This window comes from Semicossyphus pulcher, unplaced genomic scaffold (assembly GCF_022749685.1).
Source record: "Semicossyphus pulcher isolate SPU_LCO1_2020_fin unplaced genomic scaffold, fSemPul1.0.p SCAF_10, whole genome shotgun sequence".
Taxonomy (NCBI): domain Eukaryota; kingdom Metazoa; phylum Chordata; class Actinopteri; order Labriformes; family Labridae; genus Semicossyphus; species Semicossyphus pulcher.
In genome coordinates this window covers 10406736-10431657 of record NW_027211604.1, presented here as the reverse complement: position 1 = coordinate 10431657, position 24922 = coordinate 10406736, and the positions used below count along the sequence as shown (strand labels likewise).

The 24922-nt window shown below is 41.3% G+C and overlaps 1 protein-coding gene across 1 annotated transcript; it reads right to left on the bottom strand.

Annotated features, from left to right (window-relative positions):
• Nucleotides 1–50: 50 nt before the first annotated feature.
• On the bottom strand, nt 51–24077 carry LOC138602408 (sodium/potassium/calcium exchanger 3). The gene is made up of 17 exons (XM_069673885.1): nt 23969–24077; nt 17137–17244; nt 9829–9905; nt 9613–9687; nt 9436–9520; nt 8988–9091; nt 8840–8914; nt 8730–8755; nt 6414–6467; nt 6184–6326; nt 5919–6085; nt 5614–5839; nt 5291–5457; nt 5067–5181; nt 4870–4982; nt 4678–4743; nt 51–3596 (listed from the first exon to the last, which is right to left on the bottom strand). The coding sequence occupies exons 1-17, from the start codon at nt 24069–24071 to the stop codon at nt 3486–3488; spliced, it is 1815 nt and encodes a 604-aa protein (XP_069529986.1). The 5' UTR covers nt 24072–24077; the 3' UTR covers nt 51–3485.
• Between the last annotated feature and the right edge of the window lie 845 nt (nt 24078–24922).

Genomic DNA, 24922 nt, shown 5'->3' with positions numbered 1-24922 from the left:
TGCTCCCAACAGAAAACAGCAGGAGAGAGAGATGAATTGTTATTGCACAGTTTTTTTTTATTGGACTCGAGATACAACAGTCTCCTACGATCCCATAAGATCTCTAAGCAATACATTTATAAAGTCTAAAAATATTCTTCTACCTCCAACATCACAGCAGAAAAAACAGAACATTCATTGAGTACAGTGAAACCACAACAAGTACTGCAGTTCAGCTGTTTGGTTTGGTGCTGTTGTGTCTCTGCAGAGCCATACCGAGATTATTACTACATCTGAATACATGAGCTTAAAGCAGAGACTCCCAACAGCTGAGTGAAAGAACATGTTAGCGTCACAAACGTCATCATCATCGTTTTATATTAGATTCTTTTTCTAATTGATCATTCAGCCGGTTCACAAAACATACCGTCTTTAGTGGCTGTTTTACTCGACTAGCAGCAGAGCCTCACATTTGAGAAGCTGTAACTAGTGAGTCGTATTGCTTGTTAAAAAATGTATTGATTATAGGAATAGTTGTTGATTTATTTTCAACTACACAATTACCCGACTAATCGTTTCAGCACCAGTTAACAGCTTAAGTGGTAGTTACAAGCTACCTACGAGTTTACCCTCTGTACGTTTATATTTGGGCACTTATCAGTCGCCTGCTGATGCATTTAGGATTTCTGGTATCAATACTCCTGGCATTTCAGTAGATTAGATAAAATATGTTCAAATGTAACTGCTTTAAACTTTGGCTAAAAGAGAGAGAATTAATTATAAATGAAAAAATGTTTTGAGGCAACTGAGTGGTCATCAGAATAAAGTAGTATATTTTGATAATAAACAGCATTTTGTCTAAATTATATATTAAAGCTCCTGTGAGGAGTTTTTCGCTGGCTAGAGTTAGGATCTGATTATATATAACTGACTGACTATATGACCTACAAAAGCAAACCAGACAATCAGTGTCAAGATTGATTATTTCTATGTAATTATTTTTAATACCACCACTAAAGCATGTACAGGACAAAATCAGAGATAAGAGGTACAGCTTTGTCCACAGGGGGCGCCAAAATCAACACAAACAGAAAGTTCCTCACAGAAGCTTTAACGTGGCAAAATAAGAACTTTGCAAAAGTAAGAAGGAGGTGAATGGTTTAAACAAACCCAGTCAGTTTGAGGTGAAGCTAAACTGAAAATATAATATATTAATTCTTTAAAACATTTTAAAATATTAATTTTTTAACGTAATTTGTACCTGTAACCTGTAAACGTGCTTCCCCTTGCATGACATAAGCTTGAATGTTTCATTAAAGCATTATTAAATAAACAAACTTAGTGCTGAGAAGATTTTAAGACACAACTACAATCAAATTCATAACTGAGTGCTAGCCTCACATAATTACAGCTTTCATATTCCACCAAACAAACGGACGAATCAGACATTCATTCTGTTAATAGTAGTTCAATAATTCACAAGTAGGCTTATGTATCTTTAAAAATATCAAAAACACCACAGAACTAGTTTTTGTCTGACATTCATTATTGTAAAACTATGTAAAGTTAACATTTACAAACAGTAAAAAGTTGTGTCGAGTAGACAATTATAATAATTAAACAGCCATTTGAAAAAAACGAAAGATCACTTTGGTGGAACATTTGGTCATTAACTCATCGTATTGTAAGGACAGCGGAGTAGCAGACAGACATGAATGAAGAAATGCAGCACTATTTACCATATGACACACACAAATACAGTGCATGTATGTGTGAGGATATAATGTGCTGCTTCTGTGCTGATCTGACAGTTTGAAAATGCTCCACCAAAGAGAAATGATCTCATAAATGTACAAGAGAAAACACAAACAACGATTGTCGTACCTAAACGTGAATTATTACTACGAACCTGCACTCAGTCATCAAAGTCTGTGACACTTAAAGAACATCATATATTAGATTTCATTGTAATAAAATCTCTAAAAATACTGTAACACTATTTTAATCTCTTTACGTACATTAAGCTGTACCAATACTTGCTCATAAGCAGTGAGGCAAAATCGTCAAAGTATCATCGCAGTAATGTGCATTTTCATATCAGTGTTTCTATTCTAAAAGTCTTCTGACGCACGCACGCAGTGTCCTAAAACATCTCACCGTCTGTTCAGAGGTTCATCGCTGTAAGTCAGTGCCGCCTGCTACATTTGAATGCATGTAAATATCTCTACACTAATGGTAAAGTCAGCTAGAGTGTACATTCAGGAACACGTAAGGCCAACAGACAGGAGTTTATCTGGAACGATAGGCCAAAAATGACATAGCAGAATAAAGCATACCTGTTCAAGTGTGTTGTCAAATATATATTAGTATGTATTAAATCTCTAATCCCTCAGGTAACTTAAATCCTTTGCTTCATCAAATGAATAAAATATCCATGATTTTAACATTTAGATTTCAGCATCTTGTCACACATCCTGGTCCCTGACTTAATCTTATTCTAAAGATTTGTTCTGTACTGTAACCCTCTGGGATTTGTATCGTGTAGTCGTCTCATTTTAACACTTTATTTCCCTGCTGAAAATCACAGCTGCAGCTTTCTGCTACCTGTACCTGTCTGATTAGTGTGACCAGACACACACACTATTGATCACACCTCACAAACTGAAACTGATAAAAGGTTGATATACTAAATAGCTTTAATAAATAACTTTTGTGTGCTGTGTTAGAGGTCCTGTATTTAATCTGCTCCGCTGCAGCTGCTTTAAAATGTTAATCATAAATTCTGTCATCTCAAAGTGTTTCTACTGTGCACAAACATTTGTGAACAATTAAAAGTGTGTTTGTCTGCTTTTAGACAATTAAAAGCTACAGTACTATAAATCTAAACATCTAATGGCTTATTGCTAAGAAATATTGATGATAATTTAATCAAAAATAACTATCAAGCACAAGCAGTTAAGATTTGTAGCGTGCTAGCTAGTTGGCTAGTAGGCTAACTAACTGAAGCTTTTGGCAAATAACGTTCACAAAAAAAGGCCAATGTCAAATATTCATGTATAAAACAGGAAAACAAATATAAAGCAAAAGTTGTTACGGGTTGGAAAGTAAAATAAATTACACTTTACAATTATCAACAAAATATTAGTGAGTCATTTCACAGCCACAACACTGTGCAACAAGCTAGCTAACAAAGACCGTGTTTTTTGTTGATGTCACTTTCCATCCGCCATGTCATGACATTTTTTGGTAAGTCACTAATGTAATACTTTAAAGACTTACTGCTTTTAAACACTGCACTGTACGGAAAGGAAAAAAACAGAGAGCTATTGATAAAAGACGTCAGTGTGTGTTTGTGTAGTTGCATGTGTACAGCAGCAGCCAAGTGACTCCAACAGAGTTGCACAGAAACTGTCATGAGGAACACAACAAGCTGTCACTCTTTTTTCTTTTTTTGGCTTCAGGAAAGAGGACGTGTGATGAGTGTGTTGACCTTTGACCTTAAGGCCTCACATCTGCCCGAAGAGGATGGAGCAGAGCAGGAAGATGGCATAGAGAAACATCAGACCCAGACCCAGCCGGCGGTCCAGCCTCCAGTGGTTCAGATGAACGCTCATCACCTGAAAGCAGGAAGAGACAAAAGTTTCACCGGGGATGCAGTTTTTTTCAGGCCAATATCGATTTTAAGGTTTCAAAAAATCCCATAATTATTCATTGACTGATATTAATTTATTACCCTAAGTTTACAATTTTGTATCCCTTACAACAAGTAGTGAATTGACTTTTTGTAGGGAGGTTGGAGATTGTGCTAATGAAACATTACCTGTAAACATAGTACACAGCAGACACAAAGCAACATTAGCAACATTAGCATTCATTTGGAGTTGTGTTTGTGGACACCTCACGGATGATAGTTAAATATTCACTCTTCTTTTTGCTCTGTTTTACTTTACCATCAACTCCTGAGGCAGATATGTGGTTTATCAGCTGCTAGGTGCTCCACAACGATTGCTAGCTACTTGCTAACTTTGTTAATTTTTCATTTCGTTCTGAGCATGTAAAGTAGAGTGGGTTTACAGAGGCTCTTAGCTGAAAAACAGCTGCCTGCTGAGACTAGAAACAAGGTTGATAGGAGTGGTTAGCATGAACTGTTAGCATGAAGTTGTAGGTGTGTAAAGTGAAAATGCTTGACTGATAGAAGTTGAAAAGCTCTGTAGAGCAGAAGTGAACCTCCAGTCAGTTGATAATTATATAAGTTTTTGTATTTATATTTATGTCATCATAGATTAGTTTGATAAATTCCCACACATTTTCTTCACACGTTCACACTCTCTCTCTGTCCTGCTGTTATAACAGACATGTCTTTATTCGCCATGGTCCCTCCACTCACCCACTGACATGCCTCTTTTGTCAAACACAGATGTTCTGGGGCTAAATGGAATTATATAAAGTAAACTCAACAGCATAATGTTAAGATTTCAAGCATTTCAAGGCTATTTTCAGCTTTTTGCATGACTACAAATAGTCATGGGATTTGATGAGGTTTAACTTCTTCAGCCACAGACCCTGGGAGCTCTTTTAATGTGGCGTGCCAATATATCAGTCGAATCTCACTGCAAATTTACCCACACTGGCTTATTTCAAATATTGACAACAGTTACTAAAACAACTGTGCAACATCTGATATGTCTTTTTCCTCACCGTCAGGAACACAGAAGCCAGCAGCAGGACGACTGAGTACACCAGTCCTTTATTATTTATTGAGACCTGTGGGTGGGAAAAAGGGAAGTGTCATCATTTGGCTTACTGCTGTCTCACTAACATTCAAACATCAGTAAACCAGAGAGAAGGAGAAAGAGATTGGTTCTGTAGAGGGATAAAGTGTGTGCGTACTGAGGATCCGTGGTCCACCACAAGGGTACGTAAAGCCCAGGGGAAACCCAAACCCAGCAGGATGTCAAAGATATTGCTGCCTATGGAGTTAGACACCGCCATGTCCCCCATGCCTGCAAAGAAGAAGAGACTTTCACCACAAAGACAGAACAGGCAAACAACTTGGAGATTGAGAATGATAGGTTTAATGCTGTTACCTTGTCGAGCCACAATCAGACTTGCCATGCAGTCTGGCACGCTGGTCCCTGCTGCCAGGAAGGTTATACCCATGATGTAGTCTGGGATGTCTAGTGTGTAGCTGATGATAGTGACCTGAAACATGAGGACAAATCATGGTAAAATAGTCATAGTAAGGACAGCATCTTTATCTTCTCACAGTTATTAACGATGTACTCAAAGGGAGCATTTTAAGATTCCTCACCATCCACACCATGAGGTAGGAGAAGATGGCGATCCACAGGGTGGAGGCCACAAAGGTGACCATGAACCAGCGGTGCCAGCGGGGCAGAATACAGTTAGGCACAGTGCAGTAGAGGAGGAGGCCCAGAGGCCATGTGATCACCCACTTCACACGCGCACAGCAGCTTCCTGTGAAGGGCAGGAGGTCGATCAGGACGGCTTATAGTCGATTTAAATAAGTAAAGTTCTGTCAGAATTTTTATCAGCTTAGAAGTTGCTAATGAGGTTTTATTTTAAAAATAAAGACATCTAAGAAAAAGCTGCTACTCGCTGGATCTTCCTCACCTGGTATCCGCACAGGACTGAAAATACCATCTTCATCATCCTCCTCCTCCTCTGCCTGGCACACCTCTTGCTTGTCTCCTGACTCTGCGTCTCCCACCCCGTGTCCCCTGCCTCCGTTCTCTATACTGCAGGAGCCCGTCCTCTTCAGGCTGTTGCTGTTCGACCCGCCTCGTGAGCCAGGTCCAGCCTCGCTGTCCCGCTGGTTCTTCTGGATCAGCCTCTGTCTCTGTGAGAGGAGAGCGGGAAGTTTGAGTTGTAGAGCTGAGAGAAGATTGCGTTACAATTTGTCAAGAAGCATCAGATACCTCACTGATGAGCACGCGTCCTGCCATGGAGAGTCTGGTGCGAGGGGAGAAGTGAGGGGTGATCATGATGCGCAGGCCGGCCTCAGAGAAGGACAGTTTGTGGGGGTTGAGGATGAGAAGCTCATCCACCATGACGACAGGAGGATTCTCCTGAACATGAGCTTGGCCTGAGAGGGTGGTAGGTAAAACACAACAAAATAGTCTTTTAGTTTCCCATCAGATTTAAAACAGCAAAGACGCCAGGTTTACTGTGATGTCTTCTGACCTTTGTTTATCAGCACCATGGAGGTGTTGCAGGCCGTGGCCTCCTCTCCCATCTTGTCGTCTTGGTGACTCTCTGACACGTTGCAGCACGGCCTGGAGCTCCTGATCTGACGCATCGTAAACGCCATTAACTGGGAGTTGAACCTGCAACCAAACAGATAACTGTGTGTGAAATCTGTATATACAATAAACAGGGCGGAGATGTGATGACTGAGGATTTCACTAACTTACTTCATGATAATAATGTAGATCCCATACATGGTCATGAGGAGCAAAGACTCCCACCTGCACAGAAAGAAACACATCGTGTTAGTCTGGACTGACACACCACAAAGTTACTAAGTTGGTGTTTGCACTTTAAGTTAATCTCCATTACAAATGTTACGTCAACTATAATATACATAATATAACCTTCGACCTTTAGTGTTGCTTTAATCATACTGTTATGGTAATGGTTCGAAAAGGAAATATATTAATTATTATATTATTAATATCAACTTCATAGATCATAACATCATATATATATACATAACTGTTAACTAAAATCAATCTATCAAATCAGACTTCTTCAGTCACTTTGTTTTTATCACTTCTTTCTTAATATTTTACTTTTTTGAGCCTTTTTTTGTCTATAAAAAATCAATTGTTTTAATTTCAACATTTTATATCTTAACCTCCTGAGACCCTGCGTCCTCACACGGGAACATTACATTTTGGCTTCACAGCACCATAATATTTAATTCTGCGAAGCTAAGACCCGTTGGTCTCATTCATGGACACTTTGTCCATCACCCTGTGGTCACAAAAGCAAATTACACTGATCAGTGTACATTCAAGATGGCCGTGATCTCGACCAAAATGTGTTACAGTCGGTCTCTACAGAAAACTCAACCAGGTACAAAACCTCTACGATTGAAACTTGTTTATTTAATGCGTATTAACAGTTGTAGCTTGATATGGCAGACACATTTTATCGATAGCAACAAGCTACAACACCGTTACACACAAGGTACTCACATGAGGACATTGGGACTTTTTCAATGTAACACAAAGACAATTCTTAGGTTTTATACTTATTAGGTCCTATTAATCCCCAAAAGGTAGGAGAAATTAAAAATGCATACCAAACAAAAGATCGGGTCTCAGGAGGCTATAGGTTCAAAAGACCTGAAGTAGTTCCTCTATCAGAGTTACAGTGTGAACAATAAGGCCACACACTTGTCCAACAAAAAAGAGACAAGGTTTACTTTATAAGAGATAAATTCTGTAGGCCGACTTGTGTTTGTATTCCTGTTTGGTTTAAAGTGAGAGCTCAGTTTGAAAATGTGAATCTGAATGAAAGTGTGATAACTGCTGGGATATAAAGATATCTGATCAAACCTCTCCCACACAGTCCTGGTGAAGCCAATCAGTTGAATTTTTCTAATGATAAAACTCCTATGAGATAATAATATATTTCTAAAAATAATATTTAATTTTAACATTTTTAATTGCTAGTTTATTCAGGAACAGTAAACGTTATAGAAAAACACTGCAGGTTTGAGAGCAGGTTTTCAGAGGCTTTAGGCTGAGTCTGTGTTTATGAGCTGCATTAGGAGAGCTTGGTCATATTTATCCTTGTGATATACAAACGCAGCACCGACGGCGCCACTAAGGAAAACACAACCAGCCGATAAACACAACTGTATACTCCTAAAACACTTCATCTGCAGCTGCTCCACTAAGCCCGGACAGACCTGCGATGACTGCTGCTGCACATGTGCAGACTCGGACCTCAGATATTCTGAGATTGGGACAAAACACAGCCGAGACACAAATCTGGGAAAGCGTACGTAAGAGGAACAGGACAGCCTCGGCTTGGCACGGGCGATTCAATAAAGCGCCTGACGTATATCACTAATGAATCCACTGCTACAGCTGACATTAAGTCCAGGAATAAATCTACTCTTTAATTAAAACCTCTGAAACATGCAACAAAGGATGCCCTTTCTTTCTTTTTACTGAAAAAGCTTCAGGTGGACACAATGGAAACATTCAGGAGAAGCTGAGAGGGCACTGAGAGCACTAAATGTGCCTGTTACTAACAAAAGAAATCAATCAAACAACTATTTAACAATCAATCTAATAGCTCCAAATTACTAATCGATCGCATGTGAAGTGGCTGCTACTAATCACACACACTTTCCTCCGCACAAGTAAATCAAAACTAATTTTAAAGCAGGTTTTTAATTGAACATGTTCCTCGTTTTTCCTGCTGACTCTGACACAACCTGTGCCTGACAGGAAACACATGATCAGATGATTTGTTATTCGTCGAGCACAAATCAGGAAGCAGATCGTTTGAACATGTTCCACAGTCACTGATTGTTGGACTCGTTGACACCTTCAACTTCATGATTGTAATAACAGTTATTAGAGGGAGAGGCGACAATCAGAGCGCAGAGGAAAGAGAGGAATCTGCAGACACACACTGTAGGAGGGTGAATATTGCTCTGTTGGGGCAATTCCTAACGACTAAAAAACAGAGGTTAAGTTGTGAGGACTCACCAGACGACTGTGGCATCATAGATAACCTAGAGGGAGGAAAAAATAGATCCTTCAGGACACAATGTAGGACGTATAAATGCCTGTATCATTATGACCAAGATGCCTCTCACCATGATGAGAGTGAGCACAGAGAGGATGTAGTAGGAGGAGTCTCTGAAAAGGGACCACCATGTCAGCACCACCGTCTGCAGGGAAAAGTTCAACACATTAGGGTTTGTATTTGACTGCACACGAGGTGTTGGTTAAAGTTTCTCCAACCTGTCCTGCAAAGATCCCGCTCAGGCCAATGATGACGAGGATGTTGAAGACAGCCGAGCCGACGATGGTGCCGACCCCGACGTCTCCTTTGGTGATGAAGACACCTGATGGAGGCAAATGTGTGGACTTGTTTGATTGAAGATTAGATGAAACACAATGCAGTCTGTCACCTCCTGTTGGCTTCTGTGGACTCTTTATATTTAACCACACACAGAGAGAAACAGACTCCACTGGGCTCTGTGTTTTGAGGGCTGATCTCAAAGAAAATGCCTACAAGTAAGGTTTGAAATGACTCTTTGCTGACACCTCCTGGAAGAAAGTGGCACTGCAGAGGCTAGGACTAATTCAAGTTCTAGTTAAAATGTTGAAAATAAGTGAAACCTAATATTTTGAACGCTTCCTAAAAAATGCCACAACTGATACTTGATTGATTGGCCGGGCCACTAACCAATGAGGGAGGTGAAAAGCTCTGGAGCGGAGCTTCCTGCAGCCATAAACGTCGCCCCGGCCACATCTTCACTGAGCTGCAGGTTCTGAAAAATAAAAACAGACCACAACAAAATACGAATAACATAATAATGATTGTGAATAAAGGAACCTATATCTGAAGCTGCTGTGTCCTCACCTCAGATATTTTCTCGAGGGAGGGGACGAAGTAGTCATCACAGACGATGGCCAGAGCGTAGAACATGTAGATGGCCTACGGAGGGTACGGAGGAGCATTATGGGGTCTGTTATGGGTGTGTTTGCTTGTTAAATGTGTTGCTATATGCTTATAATGATGTCAGATGTCAGTGTGATGAGTCAAGGATATAAATAAGGTTGATAATGAAATACTCACACAGAGTGCATGCAGAAACACAGCCCCCTTCTTCCTCTGCTCCTTGGTGAAGATGTCCTCTGGAAACTCATGGATGGCTGCGGGAAGACAGATGATAAATGTGTTCCCAACGAAAACAAATGTTTCACTTCTAAAGTTTCTGACATTAAGAGAATATCCTCCTTAAATTTAGAGAATACATTAAATCATTTACTTCCAGTGTACAATCTTTGTATTATTATCTGAAATATATCCAGTAAAAAACAGACATCATTCTGTCATAAATTTTGTGTCACCTGTGTTTCTTTATTTTTCATGCCATTCCCTTCCGACATAGTAGAACCCACAAGAACATTATGTAGACAGGAAGTGAGGTGGAAGTGAAACTAACAGCTACTTCCTGTCCTTCCTCGAGTGTAAAACATAACAAAGATCTGTTAATGACAGCTCGGCCTCCCTCTGGTCCCTCGACGTTACGACACAGAGCCCGGAGAGCGTGGTGCTCTTCCAATTTACAACTGGGAGCCGAGCTGGATGAATTTAAACTACTGGGGAGCGTGGAGCTATAAATAGCTCCTCTGCTGTGCGAGACAACAGTGGGTCGACATGCACACAATGAGCAGCCGTCAGCGTGCACGCTGCAGCGCAGCTGCATGGAAACTGATCACCAGACTGCATGGATTAAGAGATGAGATCCTTGACACTGTGGTGTTGGAGAGGAAGAGGAGGAGAACATATGGTCCTGAGGAGGAGATGTTCAGCTAGAAAATGTTTGTGCAGTTATGTTTAGACGCTTGTGTGTGTGCAAGAGCTCAGTGTGCCATAAACTGACTCTTCTGAGTGGCTTTGAAGGCCTGGAGTTGAAGTGAGTTTCTGATGTGTGTTCATCTCCTCACACAGTGGATGGATCCTGAATGTGATGAGTGTCGTCTCATGCGGCCTGTCAGCCCGATCAGCTGTTTGACGTCTCTGCTCTCTGTGGCTTCATTTCTGTCGCCCTCTTCTTCTGGAGGCCTTCCTCTCTCTCTCTCTGACTCTCAGGTTATTCTGGCGCTGGAAAACGCGGCGCTGCAACATGTAGCTCAGATGGATGCTTTGAGGAGTTGCTCTGGTGAAGCCAGTTGCTATGGCGACCCTCTCCCTGGGGGCTTGCTTTTTTTTTTTTTCATAGGTGGCGGTATAAATGTGAAGGAGAGGCGACTGCATGAGCAGTGAGAAAGGGGGGAGGTGAATATGTGTTTCCCAGGGCTCGGGTTTATGAAACATGAAAAAAGGGAAAGTGACAGCAGCTCTGGAGCTCCATGTCTAAAAATATTTATTTTTCCTTACAAACCCTCAGGAGAGGTCTGAGAGCGAGGGAGGGGGGCGACACAGAGACAGAGAGAGAGAGAGGACTGGTGTGCTGGAGGCTGCTGGACAGGAATGTGCTCAGCCAAAACTCTCACAACACAAGACCTCAAACTGAAAAACACACAATAAGTATGATCGCACATCTGCAACTTCCTGACTCAGGGATTTATCCAGATGTGCCATCAGTTGTTCTTTGTTATCCTAGAAGATGAAACAAGTGTCTTTAAACTAAGACCTCCAACATCCAGTGCTTTATATACATACTGTGCTTTGTGTCTTTTTTACTGTAAGATTGATGAAATGCTCAGCAGCTCTCTCACCTCTGATCCACCACACAAGTTTCACACACACATCTTATTAAATTCCCACAGGAGCTGCAGTATTCTTTAAAAGATGATCCACAACTTTAAATAACTCCATATAATTCTTTAAGCTTCGCACATTTATTGTGCACAAGCATAGGTACGCTACAAAAAGTGGGAAACAAGGACGTCACTTCCTGTACGGCAAGAGAAATGTGATGTGTTTTTATTTATTAAATGAGTCAAAGAAGAGGCAACATTATAACTGACGTGTGAACATCTTCCTGTCCATCTGTTAGTTTTAAGTTCCTTATTTAAAAACAAAAACATTTACTGCTGTCCATTAACAGTAATTGCCATCATTACTTTCAACTCAGCGTAATGTTGTGTAACTCATCATCATATTAGGCACTGTCTCTTTGCATTTAAACCTTAATAAAGTTATATCTCATCTTAACCTTAATTTGACATGGTGTTAAAGTTGTGAGCAGATTTTTCCAACCATCTGCTGAGGCTACACTTCATCCAGTCAGGTCAAAGGTCACATGTAAGTGACACACTCGTCAGTAACAGACTTAACTGAAGGATAACCAAACAGCTTTTTGGAACATTTTAGTTCATCAAAAGTAGGTGCACCTGATAGTTAAGAGAGCTATAAGCATCTACTTAAAAGCTACATCAGCGATTTACTCGTATAAAGTCAGTCTAAATCATTTTGAAATATTTTTGGGAGACTTCTAGTTGTATTGGCATAAGTTTAAAGTATAAAAAAGACTCTCACATACTCTGCTAAAACTACTGAATACTATAAAATGGTTGTTAGCTGAAAAGGACATGGACTGAAAAACTACAAAAGGCATCTTTGATGCTTCGACACACTCTCGGAAGACTCCTTTCTGAGAATTAAATAACAGATCATCCCTTTGTCCTAAATTGTGTCGCATGGAAGAGACAACCAGTGATTATGCTATGAATAAAAAAGATGTAGTGTTGAGTCCAGCCCTGGAAACACAAAAGGTGACGGTCTGAGAGGAACGATTAGTTATGGCATTTTAAACATTAAGCTGGGAAAACCAGAACTTTGTGTTAAAGCCATAGACTGTATAAATAAGGTTAAAGCTGAGACTGACGGATGATGACTGAAACATGATGTCGGATTCTGGGGTTGCAAATCGCTACGTTTGTTCCTCTGGCTTGTCTAGTGCATCATGGTCACTCTTTATATACACTATATGCACTTTATAATGATGTACTAATTGTTACCTCTTGTTAACTAGCTAATATGATACATGTATGCTGAGTGTAGATGGAAACTATAGACTGAAGTGAGAATTAGCAACTGAAAATAAGTCGTGGACAGGAAAAGAACACGTTTATATATAAACTTCACACCTTTATCAAAGCCGGAGGCACAGATGAGACTCTGTCTGCCAAGAAGCAAAGTGTAAATCTGCCCTAATGCATCTGCTTTCAGCCTGAACACACTGAGTGTCTGCTGTGTAAAAGTTTATTAGCTTTTAGTGGAGTGCACTGTAACATTGACAGCAATTATAAAACACTGTGCACTACTTTAAACCGCAGCAAGTCATCAACCAGCCACTGGTTTATGGTCGAATAAAGATGGATCAGTTTAACAGCAGAGTTTCTTTTAAATCTGTTCATGCTGCTGAGTTTTGGTTGCTGAGTTTTGCTCGAAGTAAAGTTGACAGATCTTTCCTATATGTGTATTTAATCTGCTTCCAGATCAATAAAGCCTCTGCAGCAGATTACTTCTTTAAGTATAAGGTCAATGCCACACAGCAGCTCTTTCAGAAGACATTAGAAGTGCAGAGAGAAACCGTTCGTGATGTGAGGGGCTGAGCTCTCTCTGCTGCAGGGGGCTTCAGTGTGGCTGAATGAAGGGGCAGTGGGCGGTGCAGAAAAATGTTATCGATCTGACAGTCGGCGGGGTGTCCTGGAGTCCAGCTACGGTATCGACCGGCATGGCGAGTAAAGTCGTATCATGCATCAACCAAACCTGCGCCGGGAGACACAGAGACCTCTGCAACGAGCCTGCATCTTTCATGAGGAATCAAAAATAAATATTTCATCCAGGTGTGTAATGTAAATTCAATTATGCATTTGTTCTTTGATTTGCTTTCCTTTGAGGCAGTTTGAATACAAGGCTGATGAAACGGCAGCACGGCTTCAAACATCACCTACAACCTCGCCTATCAATAAAAACACTAAACATCATGTTGCGTCACCAGAAGAGGAGGAAACACTGCTCAGGCTGCACAGCTTCATCCATCATCATCTCCATGAGCTTGATGAGGGAGGAAATAAATCATCCTTTCTTTAATGGCACTCAGCCGTAACCTTTGCCTTTTATTCCTTTAACGTTGGGTCACTTTAGTGGACGGAGAGAGTGAAGAGGGAGCGAGCGAGATCCGTCATTACTCTGCTTCAAATTTTCCAAAACATGACTGGATGTTTGCTTTGTGCGGTTTCCACCATCTGACCGGCCTGACACAAGTCTCAAGACCATCTGAAGACAGTTTCTGTCATATAATCTGCCAGCTTCTCTTTCTCCAAGCTTTCCCACAAAACCACTGAAAATACGGCTGTGGAAAAATCTTATTCTCAGCTGACTGTCTCCTGCCAAAACAAACAACATAACAAGCCTGGACGATGACACGCAGTACGAACCTTTTACCTCATTTACATCATTTGGATTCATTCGACTCCCCTCCACCCCCACCCCTCCACTCGCAGGCTATTTTTAGGCCTTTGCTTTGCACTTTTAATGCTTGAAAGACAGAATTGTCTGGGCTTCAAAATTTAGCATTCAAGTTGCCTAGCAACAGCGGTCTCCGAAGGCGGGTCACACCGTCTCCATCTTGTTAAGCAGCGTAGGGATGAAAAGAGGGGAAAGAGAGCCTGGGGTTGGACGTAACCGTGCAATCCCCCAGATAATATCCCGCGAGGTCCAGGCCCAGCTCTTTAATCACACTTCAGATTATGCAATCACTGTCAGGCGGCCTGCTGAGGAGGAAGGCGGCAACCCGGGCCGGACTCACTGCTGGGTCTCACACTACCTGTCCTGTCTTTGTTTGACTGCTCGTCTCCAGCGTATTACCTCAGTGAAGCCTCCAGCTCGCTGCCCGCTCGTGTCTTTGTAAGAGATAATGAGGGAGATCTGTTTGCAAAGCAGGAACTCAATAAAGGTTAAGTGTGTTATCAGGTAGCAAAAAACAAATGGTGGAGAGAGACACAGAGTCTCGTTTTCACTCTCAAGAACATGTCTAATGCAATATCACAGGAGATGTGTGGACAGAGGCCAGAGCAACTGATCCTGAAATACATCGTATGATTTATATACACTGGGCTATGGAAATATTTCCCAGGTAATATCATCAGGTTGTCTCTGTAAGATTACAACAGTTTAAAGATTTGAGATTTATTGACGAAAGGTTAAACAAAAATTTAGACTTTGCTCATGCACTACATATGTGGAAACTAGTGTAAGATGTTTAAAGTCTGCATAATTTAAGTGGCAACTTCTGGCACTTAAGAAATAAAGTAAACAGGGAAATGCCAAAAACTGCAGTTCTTCAAGTGTCCACTTGAGACCTCAGGCTCCTAAAGCGAGCAAAGCTTTGGAGCAGAATTAAACATCTCTACAGCCTGATACAGAAAACGGGTTTGGTCTCTACAGCTGATTTCTCTATTCAAGTGTACTGGGGGTTGAATTTATATATAACTCACCCACCTGACATTATATTAAGCCTTAAAGCCAGGGTCATAACCAATTTGAGTGACAGGTGGGTGCCGCTAGCTGCGTGTTAGCGATCACCTCACTGAATATCCGCCTTGTTTGTGTTGTTGGTCTCTTTTGGGGACTTTTTCATGCAGAAATCTGACAAATAATTTGGCTTGATGTGCAGCTCATTGTACTAACAAACAGTCCATTGTGTGCATGGGAGTCAGGATTTTTGTGAGCATTTTCCTGCAGAAAAGACAGCAGTCCGTAGAGACGAAGAGATTGACTGGTTTGTTTCGATCACTAGCCACTCTCTCTCTCACTGGAGATGTGGGTGAGCCGGGGGCAAGTTCGCTAAGTTCCAGCTCTCTCAGGTTTTTGCGTGTATAAAAAGAAAAATCAGATCACCTAACACCTGACATCGTGGAAAATCCGACCGTTAACTCCTTAACTCATTTGCAAGCTCATAAATTAGCCATGGGCATCGTTGGCCAACCCCTGACTCCTCTCTAGTGAGACCCATTGTCCAAATATGGTACCTTCTTGCTTCAAAAAATTAGCCATTTTGTCATACTGTTGGCTTCAAAGCAACATCCCACAAACCAGTGGTTGACCCCCTGAAGGCTACATCCATTTTTTTATACAGCTTGTGGCCAACACTTCTAAAGTGAACTGTCTCGATCCTTCCTTTGCTGCTGTGGTAAATAAAAAAGTGACTTTGTCCTCCACTGAGTTTTATTGTGTATTCTGCCAAATCAAGCAGACATCCTTACACGCAGGAGATGTCGAGAAAGTGTGTGTGACTCTATTTTCTAAGCTTTACATTATTCATCATGCGTGTACATTATCAGTAGGCCAAGAACACCTCAGGAGGTGTGTAGGATTGCCGTCCTAACAGGCGATTTGCATGCTATAGTATTAGCATAACTGGATTTGCATACATTTCTCTGACATTAATCCTGAAATTTTGCACCCAGGCTGCAACAATAGTCGTGTAGTTTGCATTCAGCACAGCGCAGTGACTGACAGGCTGATATTAACACAGCTATAGAATGAATGGAAATGATCTGAAGACGCAGCATTGTACTGTCAGCGAGGCCAAAGATTTGTCATCATGCAGCCTTGTTATTTTATCTCCGCTGTGTTATTCTCCCCACACAACAATAAAGAGATTTCCTCTCCGATCTGAATCCTTAATAATAAAACTGTCAGCGGTGATGAATGCGGCTCATGTCAGCCAGGCAGCTAATCAGCCTGAGAACCAGAGCAGCAGAGGGATGATTACGGCCGCATGTTCCAGCTACAATTTCATAGAGAGGTAGTTTGAATCTGTCCGAACTATTCAGGGAGCAAGCACACTCAGGATCGAATCTATCCAATCTGATCAGCAGCCTCCTTTCATATGTCTCCTTTGGTCTTACACTGACTACACTCTCACTCTCAGTCCACATGACCTTTGAGATCACCTGCAGGGGAGAGGCTCAAATCTGAGGTACGCTGTCTTCTTTGTTTGAACACAGAGGAGACAGTTGTTTTCCCTCTTTTTCAGCCTAATCATGATCGTTAGGAAACTTTTCTATCAACACTTCCATAACAACAACCTTTGTTTATATCTTCCATAAAGGTTTGATTTACTGCAGGTATAATAATTATAAAATTCCATGACACAATAAGAGCGTAATATAAAAAGCCATGTTGCATCATCGTTCCATTGCTTGTCATCATCCGACAAGAATTCACTATCTGCTTGTCTCCATTTCTCAGTGTGAAGATGCTGATAATCACTGCACATATATATAGTGACATCATATCACATACATTGTGATAGATGATATTATCCATATCATCACCCCGACAGCCTTCAAAGATAAAGGCTGCTGGTTGGCCCAGGAGGACCAGATGGCATCTAAAGCGAGGCAAAGACGAGTGACTCACCTGCTCGGGGCTGATCCAGGCTCTGGTTGTCTGACTCCTGCATCAGCCGGCGAGTCCATCGCAGCGTCCCGTCGTTCACGCCGGGCACAAACCCAGAAGACTCGGCCTCTGTAAGCAAACAACACCAGAGTCAGTTTAGTGCAAAACCAGATGGATATTTCAGTCAGTAAACGCGAGTCGGCTGAAATGATTGTTGGAATAGAAAAGTAATCATCCACCATTTTTTCAGTCGTTATTCAAGCTTACAAAATGAGACTCATTACCCAAAAAAATTCCCTGTATAATATGCGAACCTTCTTTGTCTATAACTTCTGGTTTTAGACTGTTTCCCTCCATCCATCCATTATCTATACCGCTTATCCTGTTCAGGGTCGTGGGAGCTGGAGCCTATCCCAGCTGTCATTGGGCGAAGGTCGCCAGTCAATCACAGGGCTGACACATAGAGACAGACAACCTTTCTCACTCACACCCACACACCACCTATGAGCAATTTACTGGACTGTATTTGGACTGTGGGAGCCGGAGACCCCGGAGGGAACCCACGCATGCATGAGGAGAACATGCAAACTCCGCACAGAAAGGCCCACCTTGCCCTAACCTAACCGGGGTTTGAGCCGGTGACCTTCTAGCTGTGAGGCAACAGAGCTCACCACTGCACCACCATGCAGCCCGTTTTAGACTGTTTGTCAGACAAAAAAGATATGTGGAGATTTCATACTGGATTCTAGTGAATAATGACTGTCACTTCTACTGAAAAATAAGATGCAGTCTCCATAAAATAAACAAGAATATAAATAAAGCCCGCCACAGTTTATAAAAGCCGAAGGTCACGTCTTAAAATAGTTTGTTGTGTCTGAGCAGTCGTGTTAACCCGAAGTCTTTAACTGTAAGAAGTTAAGTGGATGTTTTGTTTGATAAATGACTTTTAAATAAATTAATTTATTGTTGTCTTATCGATTAATGCTCTGCTGATCAACTACTTGACTAATTGTTACAGCCAAAGCAGCAAAAACATTCTTATTCAAGTCCAGAATAATCTGTTTCCTATTTGGATACTCTGGTTTTAAATATCCTCTCAGTATTGTTGCCACATTTTTCCCATGCAGTAATTGTGTGCTGAGTTATTCCTGACCCGGCTCACTGTGGCTTCATGTTTCTGGCTCTGGGAGATAGCAGCTTGTTCAGTAATACAGTCCCTGCTGCCGTCAGCTGTCCGGAGCCATCAGCGCACAGATCTTTAGGTGTTTTTTTTTAAGCATTGGATTTCATTCCTCGATAGCTAATCTCTGTGCGGGTATCAGTTTTTACGGCTTTACTACGGAAAACTCCACACAGACAGATCTGTCTCATCATCTCTAGGACGGGAAAAAAAAACTGATATGCTCCACCACCCACAGAGATCTTTGCACCCAGTGCAGGGAAGATAGTGAGGCGGTTATTACGCTTTGTACTTCACACCGTGCTCTTATTTAAGAGGCAGCTTGGTGTCTGATGCATTTGGTGATTGCCAGGCGCTGTAGTGTCCCTTTGTACCTTACAGCTCAATGAGCCCGTTTCACGAGGGCGGCGGTTCGTGGCTGAGAGGAGACGTGAAGGCTTTCATGTCGAGGCATCAAGAGGAGCTCGACTCATTGGAAATTCAAAAGGGTTTCTGACACAGATGGATCTGCACCAGTTTCACACCTTCAGCTGGGAGCAGGCTCCACCACATAAACCACAGTATGCTGCATTAAAATGCTTTCCTTCTTTTTTAAAGAATCACATTTTATTGACTCACACCTACAGATAAATTACAGACTAAATGGATCATCAATTACTGTAAAGACTGATTAACCTCCAGCTTTAGGTACAAGAGTACGGTGTATTATTCACATATAAGTCACGACCAGGACCAGAGAGTGTTGAACGTCAAGGCAGACACACTAATGCTTTAAGGGACTGAGACGGAGTCAAGACCAAGACCTGACCTTTAAAATAATGTAGGTACGCCCTGATGTGAGCTGAAAGATTTCCATTCTCACAAAAAACCTACAGTAACAAAAACAGAAATGGTGAAATAAATCACACGTCCTCTAAATCGGGGTCTAAACTGGTCTTGAAATAAATCTAGTCTTCTTAGTCCAACAAAGTTGTCTTGAGACAAAGACTGATCTCAAGTCCAACAACACTACACGAAAATCTCTTTCTTCTACAAACTAAAATCAAGAAGGTACCTCTGAGGCAGTCACACATCTGAGAGTTTAAATTACAGACTTCAGCAGGTTCTTATTCACTTCACTTGCATTCATAAATTCAAACTTGATGTGTTTCTTGTCTCTAAGACAGTTGCCACTACAAAAGCCGGACTCTGATTCCTTTCAGGCCTTTACAACGTCCAGTGTGTTTGGTTCTGGTGTTGCTAACGCTAACTGCAACAGTGTGTCTCCCACATACAGTTCAGCTGACACCTAAAACAAAAGCCACATATTGTCAAAGATATGCCTCTTTCTTCTCTATTTCATTAATGATGATGATAGCGTATCCATCTTTATGACGTAAGCCGTAAGAGTTTAGCTCTACAACAATGTGCCTGAATTGGGCATAAAGATCACAGCCTCACACATTTTCCATGCACTTAATAAAACTGTCTTCACCCCGACCCTGACCTTTAGCGAAGACGTTGCTTATAATTTAGCTGATTTATTGTGTTTAAGCGAACTTTACTGTAACGGTGATGGTTCCTCTCGATAAGACGGCCTGCTCAAGGCCTCGAATGTAAATATAAAGGAAATAGGTTACAGAAGGATCAGTGATGACAGCTGATGAAAGATGAGATGTGCTGTTTGTGTGGAAATATCTTAATCCTGCTGCCACATTCCTCCACATAAACACGCTGGTTAAAAGCAGAACGGGAAGTGTAAATACCACAATGTTCAGGGTAAATACTCATTATTCATCTCTCCAGCTCTGCGTCATGGATTATTGGGACATTTATTAGTTATATTTTTAAGCAAGTCAAAATGTGATGAATTCATCTTGTTGTAACACATGCTGTGAACAAACACCAAATGGTGTCACTTCTGCCAATCACTGAATAGCATCTACTTCTATTTTTACAAGCCCTGGGAGGAAAAAATGTCATTCCCAACATGAAAGCCGCACAGTATCATCTGTTCCTTTCAGGAAAGACAAACCACTGTTGCCTCCTTCTGTCGCAGAAACAAGACATTTGATCCTGTCAATCACACATGGACTGGACAGACCGGCTTCCTGCGGTCTCACCCCAAACAGGTTCACCGCCTCCAAAAGCCAGACCACAGTCAGTGGGAGAAAATGTCTCTGGCTGTGAAATCCTCAATAGTGGCAATGCAGGCGAGCACAGCTGCATCCGACACCTGAGTATTTTACATGTTGCTTTATAGATTTAATATCTGTATTTCAGTCCAGCACTGGGACATTTCCATGTAGATAACTGGGCACTGACATTCAGACAGCGTCTTTAGCAAATGTCATGTTCCAGTAAACAGAGAGCTGATGGAAATTTGATTTGACCTTAAATGGGAGCAAAACCACAGTTTTATAAATGTCTGAGTGTAGCCAAGTTCAAAGTGAAAAAAAACCTCAAATCAGGATTATTAATGAGTGCAATCAGACGACAAGTTTTCTCCCATAAAGATGCAAAACAATCGAACCTGTTGACTGCAGTTTGATTGTGGCTGTCGGTGCGTAAACAGCTACACAATAAGTCATCTCATCTCTCTAAAAATCTGACAATGTGCCCTCTTTGTAAATAGCTGCCGTGGCTTCATTCAACTTCTTTCAAATACCAAAACAACAATATTGTGTGAATGTCAATAGAGATCATTCAATGCCCTTTTAATCCCTCACTAATTGCCTGATTCACAAAAGGATCGCACAGTCTATTTAAACGATACAAAAAGACTCCACCTATTTGTCAAAGTACATGCACAGGGTTCAATGCACCCCAAACTGTGCTGCGGAGCAAAATGTGCCTCTGTGCTCCGGTGCAGTTCGCACGTATTTAATTGAGACGCAAAACAAACTGCACTAAGCTGCAAAAATATATGGCCATGTTTGCGCCAGAGAACCAACTAACCTGTCAATACAACATTCTCCCAATTATTCTGATACCAGGTGAAGTTTATGAAGAAAAAAAAGCCAAATTGTTGTACGCGTTAAGTGTGTTCATTTTGTTTGTTGCCTCCCCGCTGGAAGGCACCAAAGTCAGAAGAGTTTAAATTCTACACATAGTAACTCTAAAGCTGCTAACATCAAGATTTTATTTTGAAAATGGATTACATAACTACTTTTAGGTGAAAGTTTAATCTACAGAGAATCACAACTCTGCCGCTCCAATCGACTCTACAGAGCTTCTGTAGCATGTTTAAGCTAGTTTTTATTTGGGTTTCCATCACACACATTTACTGTTAAGCTCGTAACAACTGTCATGAACCTTGTCCCCTGTCATAACATGAAGCCATTTCAACAAAAAACACTTTGATAAACTGACTGGATGCTGCCTGACCAGCACCAGAGGACAGGCAAACAACTTTAGCATCTGGCTAGCTAACGTACAGGATTATTTAGAAAATGTAGAGGCTGATATTTCTGTCAGGACTTGGTGCAAAGCAAAAACAGAGCTAAATTTGGGAGAGTGAATATTTCCCGAGGAAACAAACATGACCCTATAAGATGCTCACTTTGCTTTGTGTTTCATAGATGTGTAAATTAGCATCCGTTTGCTATAAATTTGTTTAATTGAGCTTAAGAAGATGATCATAGTGCTTATACGGCCCCAAACTATTTAATCAGTTATTCTTTTCTGTATTGGAAACTGATTTATGTGACGCAAATTTTCCAACATTTTATCAATAACAAACTTCATTGTATCAAGTGTCCAGTTGGGACACACAAAGAGATGGAAAAGCGATCTTGGAGATAAAATGTTAGCTGTTAACGCCCAAATCATGAAACATGGAAGCACTGTTCATGTTCAACAAAGTAGTATGTTGAATTTATCAGCTGTGTTCATTTATCAGTTTGGCAGTCATGTTTCCGAGAGGTGTTTCTCATACTTCTTCATCGCCTCCAACAATGTTTGTTTCCCTGCATATTTTTCTTCTTGGAGCCTGGTGTTATTGTAACTGCAACTTATTTTCCGCTGCCCAATCCAATGTTTTTATTTGCTAGAAACAAACCTATATTGATAGCCTCCTGAGTGTCGGATCCACACATCCATAAATGGCTCTACATGCAGTGGTATTTAGGATGCTGCAGTATTTGTTATATTTATGGAGTATTGTGACAGTAACCTGTCTGTCCTCGTTACAAACAGCAGGCCACATGCTTTGTGCTTTTATAAGGTCTGAGCTGAGCGGCCTTGGGCAGCATTAAAAAAAACCTCTTGTGGTCGATGGCACACTCAAAATTTAAAGGTGAAGTATAAATATTAATGACACATTCACCAGGACAATTGCATGTTATGTTAGTATGAAACCAACAAAGTTCATCCATTCGTGCCATTATCACGCACACAGGACTGCAGAGACAAAACCTGGTCGGTGCTGAAGCTGCTGATGAGTGTGTGTGACAGTGTGTGACCACGGCAGCAAAGGTGATGAGACAAAAATAAGCTGGAGGGAGGGCGTAATGCCTTCAGGTGCACTGATGCTAGATAGGACATTAAAGCACTGAACATTGAAAAAAACAACTGGTCATTGATGGATACTTAATACTTGTCTAAGGAGGGCGAAGTGTGCTGAAGGAGAGGTGGGTCTATGTGCATGAAATCCAAGAATTAAGTGATATTCACAACACCACATGACTTTTTATGGATGTATTGTAGTCACAAGTTTTTCTAGTTGAATTAACTGTGCAGACTGATGAAGAACAAAGCTGCCTTTTGAGTCACACACGTCCACAGAAATGAATCCTACATTATCTACAGTATACCTTCTAAGATTCAGATTAAATATCCATTAAAGACCCGGTGAATCTGCCCTAACCTTTTACTGAACTTATCCCCAGTGATTGGATTTATAGATGCCACAATGTGAGTGTGTGTCTGCTTTATGTAATCAACAACCTGTCACCTTCCTGCAGTGTGAACAGGAGGACAGACAGCTTGAAGATGGTGAGCAGAATACTGAAATCAAATTTTAATATTTATGTCTGTCATGCAGCACCGTGTGTTACTTTGAAGAAAAGGTTTTCCCTTCACAAAACATTCTACTTTCAAATCCAGCACATGTATTATTCTTATCAGGACAATTAAATGTAACAATAAAGTGTATCAGAAATATAGGTGAAGACATTTTGCTGGAGAATGATGGACATATGTATTTTAATATAACACTTTTACACTATATTCATATTTAGATCTTTGGATACGAGGTGAAATATATTGGATCTTTGCTCCACATGAAGACAAAACCCTACGTGTCCTGAAAACATGGATTATGAAATATATTATTTTACAAAAATAGATTTTATAAGGATCTTTTTTTTTTTATTTGGCTGTCATTTTGTTTCTTTATCATTGACACACAATGTGAATATCGGTTACATTTATTATTACCTTAATAATATTTTTATTTTTACACAAGAAATCAAACTTGTAGCTCTTAATTATCTTGCCTCTTTATAGCTGCTTTTCTTTCTACTCAGGGCACATTCACCATGCAGTGCAACTGTGATTTATATTGTGCATATTGTACTCATCAGCTGTTTTGTTCTCAGTGTATAACTATACATAATGTCCATAGGATTATAATTGCAGTGCACGCAAGCAGGCACGCGCGCGCCGCCTGTAATGTCTATATTAAGGTCTCACCTGGTGCCTGGATGACCTGAGTGAGCCAAATGACAGCAAGCAGCCCGACTCCACAGCAGCAGAACCGCTGGAAGGGCCGCCGGTGCCTCGCTGCTGCTCTCATTCCTCAGCCGGCCGCATATCCACTAAAAACATCTGTTGCTCTCCTCCTGACACTTGTTTCACACTTTCTTCTTCTGCAAAGAGCTCCGAGTAGACCTCCTCCTCCTCCTCCGGCAGCAGCAGCAACAAGCGACTTCTCTGCCAAGTTGTTTCCCAAAAAAAAATCCCCTCAAAAACCAGCCCGGTTTTCCCCTCCGGAGTCAGAGCAGCTGCCGTGCTGGTTCACTCCGGCAAAGCTCCGGGTCGCACATAGCGAGAGGACGCGTAAATAAAGCTCTCTGCGTTCATGTGTTCAGCCTGAAAGGTCGACAGCAGATCCCACAGTGAGCTGCAGCAACAGGAGGCGACATGCTCTGAGCTCTGTGTGCCGCCACTCTCTCTCTCTCTCTCTCTCTCTCTCTCTCTCTCTGCTCATACACTCGCTCCCCTCTGTGGCCAAAAGGGGGCGACAAATTCAACAGCCCTTGTTCAGAGGAAATGGACAGAAATGGTTGGACACCTTCAGCTTTTTTGAGCTTGCGAACCGATGCAGAGATGCTGGTTGGACACATTAATAGCACATGTGGCCTTTCAGTGGTGCCAACCTCTTACCCCAGAGAGCCTCAACACTGCACCAAATGTTCCATCTCTCCCTACTCTCCACACACCTGATTAAATGTCGATTGGCTGTACACACCTGATCCAGCTTATTACGTGTAAATAGAGCACTGCGACACTGCAGCTCAGAGACTGAATCAATAATTGCATCACATTATTTAAAATAATAATCCATCTCATGTGTGGTAAGTCCAGAGAGCCTCAAAGTGGTACTAAACCAGTTTTGTATGGTACATGCATATAGTCCTTTCCCTG

Coding starts and splice junctions, on each gene's coding strand:
- LOC138602408 (XM_069673885.1), bottom strand. CDS start 24,071: ATGAGAGCAGCAGCGAGGCACCGGCGGCCCTTCCAGCGGTTCTGCTGC. Junction 6,327..6,413: donor ATCTACATTATTATCATGAA/GTAAGTTAGTGA, acceptor GTTTGGTTGCAG/GTTCAACTCCCAGTTAATGG. Junction 5,840..5,918: donor GACGCGTGCTCATCAGTGAG/GTATCTGATGCT, acceptor CTCCTCTCACAG/AGACAGAGGCTGATCCAGAA.